The 13953-nt window shown below is 45.9% G+C and overlaps 8 protein-coding genes across 8 annotated transcripts, besides 2 other annotated features; 2 read left to right on the top strand and 6 right to left on the bottom strand.

The window, feature by feature from the left end:
• Positions 1-40: 40 nt before the first annotated feature.
• TSTA_101570 (RNA binding protein) lies at positions 41-1357 on the bottom strand (the record flags this gene model as incomplete). The annotated part of the gene is made up of 3 exons (XM_002486110.1): positions 41-261; positions 325-553; positions 613-1357. The coding sequence occupies 3 exons, from the start codon at positions 1355-1357 to the stop codon at positions 66-68; spliced, it is 1170 nt and encodes a 389-aa protein (XP_002486155.1). The 3' UTR covers positions 41-65.
• Positions 109-172: a sequence feature (GA-rich).
• Positions 816-907: a sequence feature (GA-rich).
• A 302-nt stretch (positions 1358-1659) lies between the features above and the next one.
• TSTA_101560 (uncharacterized protein) lies at positions 1660-2964 on the bottom strand. Its single transcript, XM_002486109.1, has 3 exons — positions 2844-2964; positions 2092-2793; positions 1660-2036 (listed from the first exon to the last, which is right to left on the bottom strand). Exons 1-3 carry the CDS (start codon positions 2955-2957, stop codon positions 1800-1802), a joined length of 1053 nt encoding a protein of 350 aa, XP_002486154.1. The 5' UTR covers positions 2958-2964; the 3' UTR covers positions 1660-1799.
• A 1244-nt stretch (positions 2965-4208) lies between these two features.
• On the bottom strand, positions 4209-5398 carry TSTA_101550 (uncharacterized protein). The gene is made up of 4 exons (XM_002486108.1): positions 5000-5398; positions 4763-4943; positions 4556-4707; positions 4209-4499 (listed from the first exon to the last, which is right to left on the bottom strand). The coding sequence occupies exons 1-4, from the start codon at positions 5349-5351 to the stop codon at positions 4318-4320; spliced, it is 867 nt and encodes a 288-aa protein (XP_002486153.1). The 5' UTR covers positions 5352-5398; the 3' UTR covers positions 4209-4317.
• A 267-nt stretch (positions 5399-5665) lies between these two features.
• On the top strand, positions 5666-7298 carry TSTA_101540 (uncharacterized protein; the record flags this gene model as incomplete). Its single annotated transcript, XM_002486107.1, has 5 exons — positions 5666-5740; positions 5800-6031; positions 6093-6540; positions 6593-7144; positions 7199-7298. 5 exons carry the CDS (start codon positions 5666-5668, stop codon positions 7296-7298), a joined length of 1407 nt encoding a protein of 468 aa, XP_002486152.1.
• A 133-nt stretch (positions 7299-7431) lies between these two features.
• TSTA_101530 (COX1 assembly protein Shy1, putative) lies at positions 7432-8883 on the bottom strand. The gene is made up of 4 exons (XM_002486106.1): positions 8519-8883; positions 7915-8457; positions 7754-7859; positions 7432-7701 (listed from the first exon to the last, which is right to left on the bottom strand). Exons 1-4 carry the CDS (start codon positions 8817-8819, stop codon positions 7602-7604), a joined length of 1050 nt encoding a protein of 349 aa, XP_002486151.1. The 5' UTR covers positions 8820-8883; the 3' UTR covers positions 7432-7601.
• Positions 8884-9377: 494 nt separating this feature from the next.
• Positions 9378-11229, top strand: TSTA_101520 (UBX domain protein). The gene is made up of 4 exons (XM_002486105.1): positions 9378-9535; positions 9600-9652; positions 9709-10929; positions 10993-11229. Exons 1-4 carry the CDS (start codon positions 9457-9459, stop codon positions 11035-11037), a joined length of 1398 nt encoding a protein of 465 aa, XP_002486150.1. The 5' UTR covers positions 9378-9456; the 3' UTR covers positions 11038-11229.
• A 58-nt stretch (positions 11230-11287) lies between these two features.
• Positions 11288-12017, bottom strand: TSTA_101510 (CHCH domain protein; the record flags this gene model as incomplete). The annotated part of the gene is made up of 2 exons (XM_002486104.1): positions 11288-11725; positions 11803-12017. 2 exons carry the CDS (start codon positions 12015-12017, stop codon positions 11440-11442), a joined length of 501 nt encoding a protein of 166 aa, XP_002486149.1. The 3' UTR covers positions 11288-11439.
• A 254-nt stretch (positions 12018-12271) lies between these two features.
• TSTA_101500 (exosome-associated family protein) lies at positions 12272-13422 on the bottom strand. Its single transcript, XM_002486103.1, has 3 exons — positions 13204-13422; positions 12980-13155; positions 12272-12931 (listed from the first exon to the last, which is right to left on the bottom strand). The coding sequence occupies exons 1-3, from the start codon at positions 13382-13384 to the stop codon at positions 12422-12424; spliced, it is 867 nt and encodes a 288-aa protein (XP_002486148.1). The 5' UTR covers positions 13385-13422; the 3' UTR covers positions 12272-12421.
• Positions 13423-13953: the final 531 nt, after the last annotated feature.

Here is a 13953-nt window from a genome sequence, read left to right as displayed (position 1 = left end):
GAAAACATAGTAAGAACCAATCCCGAAGAAATCCCCCGAATCTTGAACCCACGAATCGATAACTACTACCGCATCATATTCAATCGACTAGGATGAATACCCGAATACTCCCCTCCCTCTTCTTTCTTCTCTTCCCCTCCTTTGTTTTGCTGTTTCTTCTTCTTCTCTTCCTGCGCATTCTTTGCCCGTTCTTCGGCTAATTTCTGATTCTTTTCTTTCAGCTTTGTGCGTCGCGTTTCTGATTTTCCGCCTCCGCCGGCTCTGTTTCATTAATCAGTATTGACACACTTTTTTATACAAGCAAAGGAGAGAGGGGGGACGGACGTAAGTTCAACATTGATCTTCCTAGCAGGACTCTTCCCATCATCAAAGGAGGAATGATGATAGAGCTTGAGACAGGTCTGCATACGATCGAATTGTTCGAATTCGACGAAGCCGAAACCGCGGCATTTGTCGCTGTTCTTTTTGTCGGTTGCGACGCGCACGGAGATGGGTTGGATTTTGGAAAAGTGCGCTTTTACGGACTCGATTGTTGCGGTGTAGGGAAGGTTTCCTTATACATCTTGTTAGTTCTGGCCGTTACATTATTTATTATAGAGGGGGTAGACGTACCAACAAAGACGATGAAGCGTGGTTTATTGGCTTGGTCCTCCTGCTTCGTTTCTTTGGGAGCATCCTTCTTTCTCTCGGCCTTCTTCTCAACGACTTTGGGCGTAGTAGCCTTCTTAGTCCCCGACTCCGATCCAGAACTAGAACTACTATCAGAATCCGAATCCGAATCCGACTCTGAAGAAGAAGACGACGTAGTCTTATCATCTTCTTTTTCCTCTTCTTCAGCTTTCAGCTCCCTTTCCTTCCTCTCCTTCCTCTTCTTACTCTCTTCCTTTTGCTTCGTCTCCTTCCTCTTATCGTTTCTTCCCCTACGCTCCCTCGCTTCGCGCCTCTTCTTCTCCTTTTCCTTTTCTGCTAACCATTCGGCAGAGTGATGCTCAGCTTCCTTGGCCGCTTGATGCTCGCGTTTGAGTTGTCCCTTTGATTTCTTCTTCTGTTCGACTTCCTCGACGTTCATGGGCGTAGTGTCAATCACGAAAAAATCTTCTCCAGCAAGTTTGCTTCCTTCCTCCACGGCCTTTGTTTCTTCTGCCGGTACAGCAGCATCTTCAGGAACATCTCTAACCCTCTCCTGCACCGGAATCGCATTTGCGCCGTTCCCAGGTTGATTGGCAAGATGAGTAGCTCGCTTTCGCCCTTTGTTACCCTTTGGTAAATATTTGACCTTGTTCTTGACTCGTTTCGGTTTTTGTTGTTCAGCACCGCCGCCAGTGGCTTCTTCGCGCTTGCGTTTTCTGTCGCCCATTCTTTTTTGGTGGAGGCTTCTTTTTGTTTGACTTTCTTTTGTATAATTATGGAGTATTGATCAGAATAGATTAATGGCTCTCCTGTAGCGAGGAGGTGAAGTTGTTAGGGGTAAGCAAAGAGTGGAACATTTATCGCGATAAGAAAAGTTGTTGATTATTTTTTTCTGCCGTCAAGCGGTCCGAGCGGTGAGGAGCCGCGGCCAATAGGAGGTTGTGATTATCTCCGCGGCATAGGCGGTGTACATAATTTTTGTGGAGTTCTTTATATACAAATGTTCCTACCACCCATTGAGAAGTAATATAACGATCGATCATTTGTATGTCTGGACTGCCTAGACAAGAAGGGAATCCAGAATGTGCACGAACTCCATTAATATATGCAAGCAAATTCCCTCCCACAACCTAGGAAGGCTATATATATGCGCAAAGTTCTCAGACAGATCAAACCTCCGGTTTCCGTCCATATATAGAACTAAACAGAGAATACATATGAAACTGCGGATTGCAGATTTCCGCCTTCACTTTCTCAATCAAATCGCGTGTATCCTCATTGCTCCATTTCAGTACGCGTGCGAATACAGCCAGGGAGTAAGGTTCGACTGCTTCGAGCATTTGGTATAGTTGGAATTTGCCTATTTCCTTCATGCGTTTGTCTTTGGGCCAGGGGCCCATTGGGACCTACTCTTATTGTTAGCCATTTTTGCATATTTAGTTATGAATGGGAAGGATTTACCTTGTATGAATCCTGGCCAACATCGACAAACCCAGCTTCCTCCATGCGTTGTTTATGTAACGAGTAATCACTATACGGTTTCCCAAATATCTCACTGGCTTCATTCAATTTGTTTTTCCACAGAATGAAATTTTTGGCTTTGTGGTGCGAGCCGTCGTCCGACGAGAACTCGATTTCGTATTCTTGCAACTCTAGCCATCCCCCTGGTTTGAGATTGTCGTATGCCTGATTAAATAGTTTCTTCCAATCACGTATCGAACCCGTCATGCCCCGGCCGTGGATGTAGTCAAAGGGCTGATACCCATACAACCATTCACTCTCAACATCATCAACCTCAAACCGACAATTCGAGGGGAACCACGAAGGTTGAATAGGACTCAGATCCGTGCCTAATACCTCCGTACTGGGATTCTCTTCCGCAAAATCAATGGCCCATACCCCAGTACCCGTACCAAAATCCAAAACTCGGACGGGGTTATGTATGGGTGCTCGATACAAGTCCCCGCTAAGGACAAGTCGAAATGTGTGATGGAGTAGATCGAGACGTTCTTGTTCTCGCTCGTCGTTAGGAAGCAAATATTCGCCGTCTCGGAAGGAGTGGTATCGACGGCCATTTTCGTATTTGTAGTTTTTGATGGAGGATACTATTGTCGTGCGGTCGTCGAATGAAGAGGCTGCGTCGACAAAGTCGCTGTTGTCGCTCTGGTTATGTCAGATTATTTTTAATTGCCATGAAGGATAGGAGAATGTACATCAATTTGGAGTTCGTTTTCTATGTTTGTCGTCCGACCTATGGTTCCATCTCCATCGTCCGCCATTTCGTGCTCAGAATGACGTTGATTGCCCTCTTTAGCAATGTGACACATATATCTCTATAGATAGATATGTTATTGGCGCACCCCTTTTCCGTAATCGCTCGAAGCAGTGTGAGAATCAGGAACTAGTTGAGCGTTGTTGGAGGGCACATCTATCGAACTGCGGGGACGAAATCAATTCCATCAACAATGGCTCTCACCCTAGAAAGATACGATGCAGCACGGGCGCACTATATAAAATAGCCTTGACGGATGAGCCAAGCAGTCGGAACTGCAGCTACCCAAGAGAACAAACACGGCACATTAGATGTGTTGTCGAGGGTGGAAACTGGAAAAGTGTAGAGAGAATAATAGTATGACGGAGCTCCAAGGCACGGTCACTATTGGTATGTAACGGCCCCGTATCGCTGGTAGTTGGTCCCGAGAGAAAGGGCCGGCCGTCCCACTGCGGAATCAGACAACCAATAATCTAAGGCATTATTATGCGCTCTAGTCCATTTTAGGGCGGTAGTCTTTCTGAGAGGGGCATCCCTGTAATATTACGAAGTTTCGATACTGGACTGTAATCTTTCTTCTTGAGATTGATCAGTTTCTGCATCCCAACTGACCGCTATTATTCTATTCATTCTGTCTCCAGTTCGTATGCAACGCGATTGACTTCGTATCCTACGGAACTTTTATAAAAGACTCAGCTCACATGTATCAGTCTGCCGATGCAACCGTCACCATCTCCCAAAATTCGGGTTCTGCTAGGGTACTCCGTGTATCCGTGCATATTATTCAACGCATGATTCATGTCCACTTCTTCACCAGTCTCATAGCTTGGATTTCCTCTTCGTTCCTTTTCAGGGATTACTATTGGCCAAACCTTAAAGCCTTAAGATAGGCTATTAAGAGCATGAATATTGTCGCGGTATTTGGATTTCCCGCCCTGTTCCCCGGGCTTAACGTGTGGTTGCAACCCTGGCCATGCCATGTTACAGCATGGACAATGAAGAGATCTATCCGGAAATAGGATATCTAATCACCAATTACCTGCTCAAGGAAGACGTACTATTCGAATGGTGACCAGCTCAGTGGAGAGGTAAATGAGACTGGTCAACTTTTCTCCTTCGGACATATAGCTGTGCCCGACAGTCTGGGCCCTGGGACTCGAATTCCCATCCCGACTCTCTGCAAGGCTGTGCAAGCGGCTTTTGTGTAACTAGTGATCCCTGTGGGCTGGCTTTATGAATCGTTTAAATTGTTCACGGAGCTACTGATTAAGAGATTATTTCCGGGTGGGTTTGCCACTAGAATATTCTGTTGATTATCTAGGCGAGCAGGGATTCTGATTCGGTCCGGGTGGTTAATTCACATGTGTATACATCCATGGATATGGAATATGCATAGTTGATAATTATCGTATCGCTCAGTATACAAGTATTTTCAAATCCTTATCCTTGGCTCCATAACGCTCCTTCAACTCTTCCCTCGCCAAAAGCTTCAACAACGGAGCATACACTTCCTTCATATCGAATATGCTACGTTTCTTCTGATCAATATGCGAGCCATCAATGACGATACGTTCGAGATTTGCGGTTTTCAGCGTTCCTTAATCACAGTTAGCCATTTACCTGAGCTAGACTACGGGTTACGAGAATACATACCAGACTCTAACAGATCAATTATTCGCTGAGGAGTACCAACACCAATACTGACTCGCGATCGTTCCAGGAATTGTTTCGCTTCTTCTATTTTGATATGTTTCGCGAATAGCTTGGCTACCGCGGCATCCTTGGTTTGGAAAGATCGTAGCGCACTGTAACATCAACTCATTAGCCATTCAGAGGTAGACACAGGAGGGAACCACTCACCGAACTAGATCAGCTGCTCGAAGTCCGGCTGGAGCTATCACAAGTGTATGAGGGCTTCCTTTTTCTTCTGATGCGGATCCTAATCTGGCGCCTTTCTCGGGACTGTATGTTTTTAGAAAGTCCGGCAATTGAGTCAATTTGCGCTCTTGTTCAAATGAGGATGTATCTTGGAATGCATGCACTATTCTGATTAGCTAAAATCCCATAAAATCTTTGAAATTTCTGAGGGACGCAAACCTGGCACGCTCATATCATTAAGTTCCACTGCTGTCAAATCCTTGTTGTGTGCCTTGGCCTTTTGCATGAAATGATCTGCCAGGATCTGCTCATTCATCTTGCTGATTGACTCGTCAATGGCCTCTTCTCGCTCCGGTTGTTGAGCTGTTTGATTTAATTGTTTATTGTCATCTTTATTGCCATTTCCCTTCTTGTCTTTTTCTTTGTTGTTGTTCTTGTTGAACTTCTTGTCCTTGCTCCATCTTTTCTGCATCTTGCTATTCTGAGCTGTTCTGTGGCCGTCTTCTCGCTTTCGCTTTTTGTCTTGACCTTTTGTCGACGAGGGACCTTTTGAGGATTGAGTATCTGCCATGCTGCTGATATATTGGACCTGGAATTCAGACTAAAACCGTTATATGTGTTGTTCTGAAGCAAAGCAAAGCTCAGGAAATTTTATTTTGTCGCATGCTTAGTCACCTATCTTATCGATACTTAAGACTAGCCGTTTTAAGATAAGCGCATACATCGGACGACGGAAGCTCTACTCGACTTTTAACGCGCGTTGAACTTTGAGCAGCCGTCCTACATCTATTTCATCTTTCATTAGGGGAAATAAGAGTGTCATCTGTGCCTGATTGACTCGGTCAATTGAAAGAAGTTTGATAAACAGAGGTCACTTTGTTCCTCATGTCGACTCCAAGACCCCGCGGTCGTCCAAAGCGGGCATCAACAAACATCAACGATGATTCCATGACCCAAACGGTAAGTCAGAGCCCAAGAACATATTCAATAAATCATGCGACTAAGTTATATATTTCTAGATACCGACGACGTTAGATGCACAACCTACGACGCCTCGGTATACGACGCTGACACCTTCTGCCCTCCTCCGTTCAGCAAGCCGGCGAACACCTCGCGGCGCGCCATTGACACCTTTTGCCCTTCGTGCGATTCAGCGCCGCACCGCGAATACTCCTGGCCGGGATCGGAGAAGAAGTACACGCGGCCCTCAACGAGAAACAGCTTTTGATATTTTGCGAAATCTTGGTAGAAGTAAGCTCTATACTTCACCTACCTCTTAAGGAGGATATGTTACTGACTGTCACGTCTATAGCACTTGCTCCGATTTCCAAGCCAATTCAATCATCTCCCCAGGATGAGCGAAGTCCAACACCGGAAAGTTCGTCAGAGATAGAAGATGAAACAATCTATCTTGACCAGGAACCATTACCAGAACGTCCACGCCTTTCACTCCCACTCCGAGCTGATAGCGGATCAAGTAGCGATGGCAGTCCTGATATGCCTCCGCCACGACTATCCTTACAATTTGTTGAAGACGACATCACACAACGTTCCGTGGAATACCCACGAAGGGCAATTAGTGACAAGGATCGCCAGCGACTGGAGAGAATGAGCTTTGGAGATGTCCGAATGAGCGAGAATTTTGGCGATCTTACTCGATTGGACGCGTTTTCCGAAGCTGGTGATATTACGACGCTTGCGCAGAATGACGATGACGATATTGAGCAATCGCAGCTGGACGAAGGAGCATTTGATGCGGGGTAAGTCGTTCAACCCGAGACGTATTTCCTAGATAAGCTAACGTGTAAACAGTGGTGAAACTGCGGACTTGGGTCGATTCAACTTGGAGTTTAATTTCCCCAGCCCTGCTGCTCCTGCAGCAGAACTCGATGATCCTCTACCAAATGATGAAGATGATTTTATGCTTCAAACTGATCAAGCAGAGATCCCGTATCCATCGTCAGATGATGATGATGCCGCAGCAGATGGTTTCACCGGATTTGAAGTCAACATTCCAGATCAAGTATCCGATGCTGGCACCACAGGCACCACTGGAGCTGGTGCAGGAGTTGTCGGCGGTGGACTTCGAGATGAACCGTCAATGAGAACCCGGAAGCAGAAGAAGCTATCACGACACGGTATCCCTGTACCATTATTACCTACTGGTGTTGTGAAGAGATTAGCAGCCCGTTTCGCGCGTACTGGAGCAGGCACAAAAGCCAAAATCAACAAGGAGACACTCGCTGCAATTGAACAAGCCTCGGAGTGGTTCTTTGAGCAGGCCAGTGAAGATCTTGCAGCGTATTCAAAACATGCAGGTCGTAAGACTATTGATGAGAGTGATGTAGTGGCTTTGATGCGCCGGTATGTCCTCTACTGTTCTTCCTGCATGATGCTTGCTAACACTTTGGTATGTAGACAACGACTTGTTAACAGTACGAATACAATATTTTCGCTGGCGCAGAGACATTTACCGAAGGAACTTTTGCAGGATATTCGGCTGTCATTGCCTCCTTGAGCATTTGAATTCAGACGACCAGTATCCAAGATCTTCAGTGTACATCCACAATCAACCAGTTTCACTTCGAATACACTCCGAACCTTAGACTATCTAAACGACCCTTGACCATTAATAATGCACAGTGCAAGTGAACTGTACATGCTGCGACGAATTCGACAGGGTGTATAGCGCATCTCATATGCGACGGGACATGCAGACCAAGACCCGCCCTACAGAGGTTTATCGACATAGGAGAAGTCCACTGAGAAACAAATGTATTATACATAAATATCATACAAACGCCACCTGGGCAGAGATGATCTACATATTTCTACTTTGGCGAACTCGACGCAGTGCTTCATTCGGACGTTTGCGAACAACCATCCAAAGCATGATCGCCGTTGATAAGGACAGACCGTACCTATAATTCATTAGATAGTGTCATTGCCAGAATTGCCAGTAAAACAGCCTACCATGTGAATATATACTGAAGATGATTATTCCTCAAATTCACCTGCGCCGGACGCCCAATCGGTATACCCTTTGCCGTCCGATCAAACGATTCAATCAAATCCGGTACTACCACCAACATCAGTCAACTTCTCTAGACCCTCAAAAGGCAGTGGAAACTCACCCATAGTCTCCTCAATCAACACAGGCTGACTCCCCGTCAACTCCGCCATTTGCTCAACATCCGGAAAATAAAACTCCCCTTTATCCGGTCGATTATCTGGCGTGAAATAATTCTTTTTCACTGGTTCTCGTAATAACCCTTCAACCACGACTTCACCCTGCGGTAGACCCTGAGGTCGATCTTTCTGATCTTTGAGTTTTTTCGATATCCATCCTCGGTTGATTAGAACTGTATTTTGGGTCTCATTTCCGGGTTTGGTGGATTCTTCGGTGTTGGTACGTTGTAAGGGTGTGATAACGATGTACCCTTCTTCACCTTCGTGCATTCGGGGCCCGATGAGCATTTCTTGATCATGTCGGAATTCGCCTGTGGCCACGATACGTCTGTAATCAAATTCGGGGATTACGTCGGGATCGATGCGTGGTGGTAACGGGAGGGGTGGTTTGACGAGTCGATCTTCGAATTTTGCGATTAGTTTGGTTTTCCAGTCAAGTCTTTGGACTTGCCAGGTTCCGAGGACGAAGGCTGTTATGGGGATGAGTGCTATTACAACAAAGAGGATTAGTTTTCTAATTACAGAGAGGGGGAGGTAGCGGGGAAATACCTAAAAGAATCAATCCTGGACCATGTCGACGACCAACTCGCACAATCTGCGAGGGTCGGTCAATGGGAGATACCCATTGGGGATCATCGGCGGGTTGTTGATACAGATGTCTGCCGTTTCCTGTATTAAAATGTCGCTGCTGGCGCTGCCGAAATTGTAGGAATTGTAGCTGTTGACGTCGGCAACGTAGACATACGGAGTCGAATATTGATGAATTTTGCGATTGCTGTTGTGCCCCTCTTTGTAACGATTTGCTCGAATAAGCTGTAGCCCTTGATAGGCTACTAAATAAGGGCCTCATTTTCAAGTCGGTCTCAATTGTGACTGAGACTGGTGACTTAAATAGATCGGAGAACTCAGATGTTGTTCTGGAATGGAGAAATGCGGCGAGGGTGTCTTCCGCTGGTCGCCGCTTAAATATACACGTGATCAAATCGCAATTTCACCAGTTGAACTGGTCACTCAGTATATCTGCTAATAATTTAATGGATTAATGTATAGGCTTAATGTTACTACAGGGAACATATCTACAATCCATATCCAAGCTATTCGTAGACACAAATTGCAGTCCTGTGTTCGTAAATAGCTTAGCGTGGTCAGAAGCTCTATGACCAATCATAATGTCTTTGGACGAATACATTGAATCATTGCAGCAATCACTACGAGCAAAAAGAACCAAACATACTCAATCTGAAAGCATCATCTATAGACGTCTGGTAAGCTGCACTGGCATCAATGGCCTGTGATGTTATGGTGTTGCCTCAGGTGTCAATGCTCAACCCCGGATTATGTCAGGACAGATTGCTTAACTTCGCTACTCCACACCCGACATCATCACATGCAACTACTCCGTACGTCCACTTTCTTATTATCAATACAACCATTCACTCGCACGAGACAAGCCACAAAGCTGCAAATAAATAATGTGGTAGTCGACGATGTTTTATCAAGGCGATTTACAGAGTGGCATTGCCACTGCTATGCGCGAAGCGAAGCCTGTCGTTTGTTTCGTCCGTGGTATGTCATGTGATTAACTTCAAGTTTGTCCTCTAAGCTCCATACTGACAGGATGACTCTCTAGATGATCATGAAGAAAGCACGACTTGGGAGAATGAATATTTTGATAATGATGAGGTAATGCATTTCTGAATTGTGATAGCCTAGATCATTAGCTTATCGTTGAACGTTAGCTACGTGGATTAGTCTCAGATAGCTCGGTCACTCTACGTCTCATAGCTGGTACCCAAGAAGCTGGATTCCTCACTTCGATATGCCCTATCCAGACTTTCCCGGCAGTTATAGTGATAAGGAATGGGATGCTGCAGGAATACCTTGTTGCGGGGACTTCTAAGGATGCTTTTCAGACGAGATTGAAAACGGCTATTGCTGCATCTTCGCATCCGATTGCTCGAGAGTCTGAACCGAACCCGGCTGTTATTACTTCAGGTAGTACACATACCACAGAATTACAGCCACCATTACAGAACGCTACAACGAATTTGCAGCCGCAAGCACCTATTGTACCCGCAGCTCCTCAACTGCAGACACAAATACAACCGCAGCAACCAGTCCAAGGAACAGCAGAACGACTAAGGGAAAGCATACGTGCCGGTAAACGACCCGAAACCCACGAGACTCCCGAAGAAAAGAAAGCCACGCAAGAAAAGGAAGAGCGTCATGCACTACAAACCAAGATTCAACGAGAACAGAGAGAACAACGAGAAGAAAGAGAACGAATCCGAGAACAAATCAAGAAAGACCAAGAAGCACGAAGACAGCGTGCAGCCGAAGAACAACACAGCTCCATTCCCACCACATCTACCCCATCAGGAACTTGTAAGACAAATAAACAATCATCACAATACCGCCTTCAAATACGCCTCTTTGACGGAAGTTCCGTTCGCAATAGTTTCCCACCTTCAGCGACGATCCGGAAAGATGTCCGTCCCTGGTTAGAGAGTCAGCGATCAGATGGTTCGGCGCCGTATAATCTCAAGCATATTTTGACACCTCTTCCGAATCGCACCATCTCTGTTGCAGAAGAAGAACGGACATTAGAAGAATTGGATTTGGGACCGACGGCCAGTCTGGTCATGGTTCCTGTCCCTTCGTATATTGAAGCCTATGCTCCGTCCGGAATAGTGAACAGCATCCCAGGTAAAGTTGTATCGTCTGGGTATGGACTCATCTCTGGAGTAGTAGGTGGTGTGGCTGGTATGGTTGGGGGACTGTTTGGATACGGCGGCACTTCTAATCAAGCAACTGCCACATCACATTCGAATGATCAGCAGAACGCAGCTCCGACGACAGCATCGAATACAAGGACAAGAAGCGGTCAGGGCATTAATATCCGAACAATACATGACCAAAGGAATGATAGGGATGAGAGGGAGTTTTATAATGGCAATACTGTAAGCTTTCATTCACATCCAGCTACCAACGTCTACTTTTACTAATGTAATCTCGCTCGCCAGTTGAACTTTGAACCGAGGAGAGGTGATGATTTGAAAGACAAGTGATTATATATAGCATAGGACAATGATTTGATGGCAGCTCGCAGCGAAATAAGCGCCAACGGCCACCACGAGAATATATGCCATGTTCTATCAGGGAACCATGTAGTCTGAAGCGCCCATGAATAGGAATGGATAGCGTATGTACTCCCCTACTAGAGACGCAGCGAATCTGAGTGGAGTATTTTCTTTTTATTCACTTTAGTCTTCTCTCGTGTCAATAGAAGAGGCCTGAACTGGCCATCATCAGGCCGTATATGACTACTAGTATACAAAATAAAGTAGCAACTCAAATCTGCTCATAGACAAACTCACTGTGAGTCTAGAGACGATATTGTTTCCATGCTATGCCATAATCCATATAAATATCCACGTAACAGAAAAAAAACAACCAAGTCGATAAACAGACTAGTAAGGCTTAGCAGCAGCCTGGCAAGCCTTCAACTGATCCAAATACCATCCACAAATCGTCAAATCACCCTTGTTATCATCCATGCATTTCCGGAAGTTTTGTGCATCAGTGGCGCAAGCCGGGTTCTCCCATGAGGAGGTATTGTTGGCACTAGAGTAGAGGCCGTTGTCCATGGGTTGAGCTGGTGCGGCGGGTGCAGCTTGTTCAGCGGGGGCAGCGCTGGAGCCGCCTGAGAAGAGGCCGCCGATAGCATGGCCGATGGATGAACCGATTGCGACACCACTACATAGAAAAATGTTAATCCTGGTTTTTGACTGAAGAAAGATTCTCAATCGGAGATTTGATGGTTGATGACTTACGCGGCTGTAGAAGCCATTTGACCGAAGAGACCGGGTCCCTGGCTCTGAACGGGCATGGGAGGAGCCTGCTGAGGAGCAGGAGGATGAGCAGCAGTTGAGTGAGGCTGGCTCTGGTGTTGTTGAGGAGCAGCTGGTCTGGCAGGAGCTGCGGTAGGACGAGTTGGGGCGCTGCGCGCAGGGGCGGCAGGACCACGACCACGGCTTTGACGAGGCATTTTGCTTAAGATTTTATGTAGTATTGATGGAAAGGTAAGATATGGAAGGGATTCAAGAGAGAGGTGGTTATGTATGTGTTTGGAGAATGTTTTTGTAGAAGAAGTTCGAAGGTCGGAGTTGTGAGGCAAAATCGGCCGGCCGGGTGTCGGCTCTCTCTCGTCTGATTGGCTCAGAGTTTGTCGGGGTTAGGATAGCCGCGGGTTTAGCATCATTACAACTTACACTACATGATTGACTTATATTGATGATGTTTTATAATAATCATATAAAAGCGTATGCCAGAGCCTATGTCATATACTATATGTACACTGCAACCAAAAACCCCAACGCCTGCCATTCAGTCTATACCCAGCCGAATGCATATGCTAGAAGTCTACTGAAATAAGTATCATCGCATCGCCTATTACTTCTTCTTATCCTTGGTCTGGTCCTTTCTCTTGGCCTCCTTCTTACGCCGTCTTTCTTTCCGCCTAGCACTTCGTGATTGTTTGGAATTTGGCTCTGGAATACCCTTTGCCTCTCTCTTTGCCTGTCGCTCGGCCTTTTTAGCTTTCATGGCATCTTCCTTCCTCTTCTTCGCTTTTGCCTTTGCGGTTTTCTTCTTAGAATTCTTTGGCTCTTCCATTGGGTCTGATGGGAGCTTTATAAACTCCTCCGGTGTGGCTGACACCTTGTTATCGACATTATCTGTCGAAGATTCGTCTTCGGATTCTTCTTCTGACTCTGACGATGATTCTGCTTCTGATTCTGAGCTTTCGGCAGAGGTAGGAGGTTTGTTTGCTTCTTGAACAGGAGTAGAGGCTACTGATTCTTCTTTAGCTCTTTTGGCTAGCAGGGCTGCTTTGAGTTGTGCTCGTGCTTTTTCTTTTGCTAATTTTTCTGCTCGCTCGATGTCGTATTGGTCATTTCCAGCCTAATTCAGTCAGTAGACGTAAAATTAGAAAATACTTGGAGAACATACAAGACCATGAGATATAAAGCGACGAGCGGCTTGTTGATCCAACTTCATGGTTGGCTTTGCCTCTTCCTCCGGTGGATTTTCCAACGCTTTTATTTTGTCAAAGTACTGTTTCACTCGGGTTAATTCTTTGTAGACGGGGTGTTCTTGGGCTTCAGTGCCGTGGAGTTTCAAATAAGCTATTTTGGTTAGCAGACATTCATGAGCAAATGGCTTGCAAAGCATACAAAATATCAGTGACTCCAGTGTATATGTGAGCAAAGTATGGAGCTTGGCTCTTTCCAATAGCGGCAGCTTCTTGGAGGTCTCGTCCAACGACCGCGCAAGAAGGGGTTCAAGCGTCTCCTCTAGGTCATCAATATTATCCTCGAGGCGATCAACTACCGGCAATAAATTTGCGACCTCCATCTTGCTATGCTGAATAACCCCAATGTTGTATCAAGCGAAAGAGATAAAATTACGAAATCTCTCGATATCTTTTTCCGTGGCATGTGAAGGCGGTGAGGCAAGGCGGTCTATCGGCAAGCATCCGATTATTGTGACACCTGAAGCTCAAGAAGTCACCTTGTCCAGCCCGATCATTTTTATATTCGATCTGAAGTGTTATAAACCTCAGATTTCTGTTCTATCAGCTCCAACATGAAGAGCTGAGCCGTTCTGTCATCGCCTATAAATGCCCCTTACGACAATTCGTCGCAATTGCTTTACCCATTGACGGATCACCTCAAAATCCGCCAAAGTGCATGCTCGAATCGTTAACCATCCGCTGATGCGGATTGGTATAATCAGTACAAATGGATTTGCAAGATGTCAGTCCTTCATATTGCCTTGGGGCCGCTGCTCTGCACCTCGAACTTACGCAACAAGGCAGCAACCGTTGGACGTTTCCGAAAATGAAGCGGAGAATGAGGATAACGGCAGCTTGTCCGGTCGTATACATATTCTAGGATTAGGGAATATTGGATGTTTTGTTGCAC

This window comes from Talaromyces stipitatus, genomic scaffold, assembly GCF_000003125.1.
Source record: "Talaromyces stipitatus ATCC 10500 scf_1105507295511 genomic scaffold, whole genome shotgun sequence".
NCBI classification, from domain to species: Eukaryota; Fungi; Ascomycota; class Eurotiomycetes; order Eurotiales; family Trichocomaceae; genus Talaromyces; species Talaromyces stipitatus.
The sequence above is the reverse complement of the archived record's forward strand: the minus strand, read 5'-3'. Positions and strand labels throughout refer to the sequence as shown.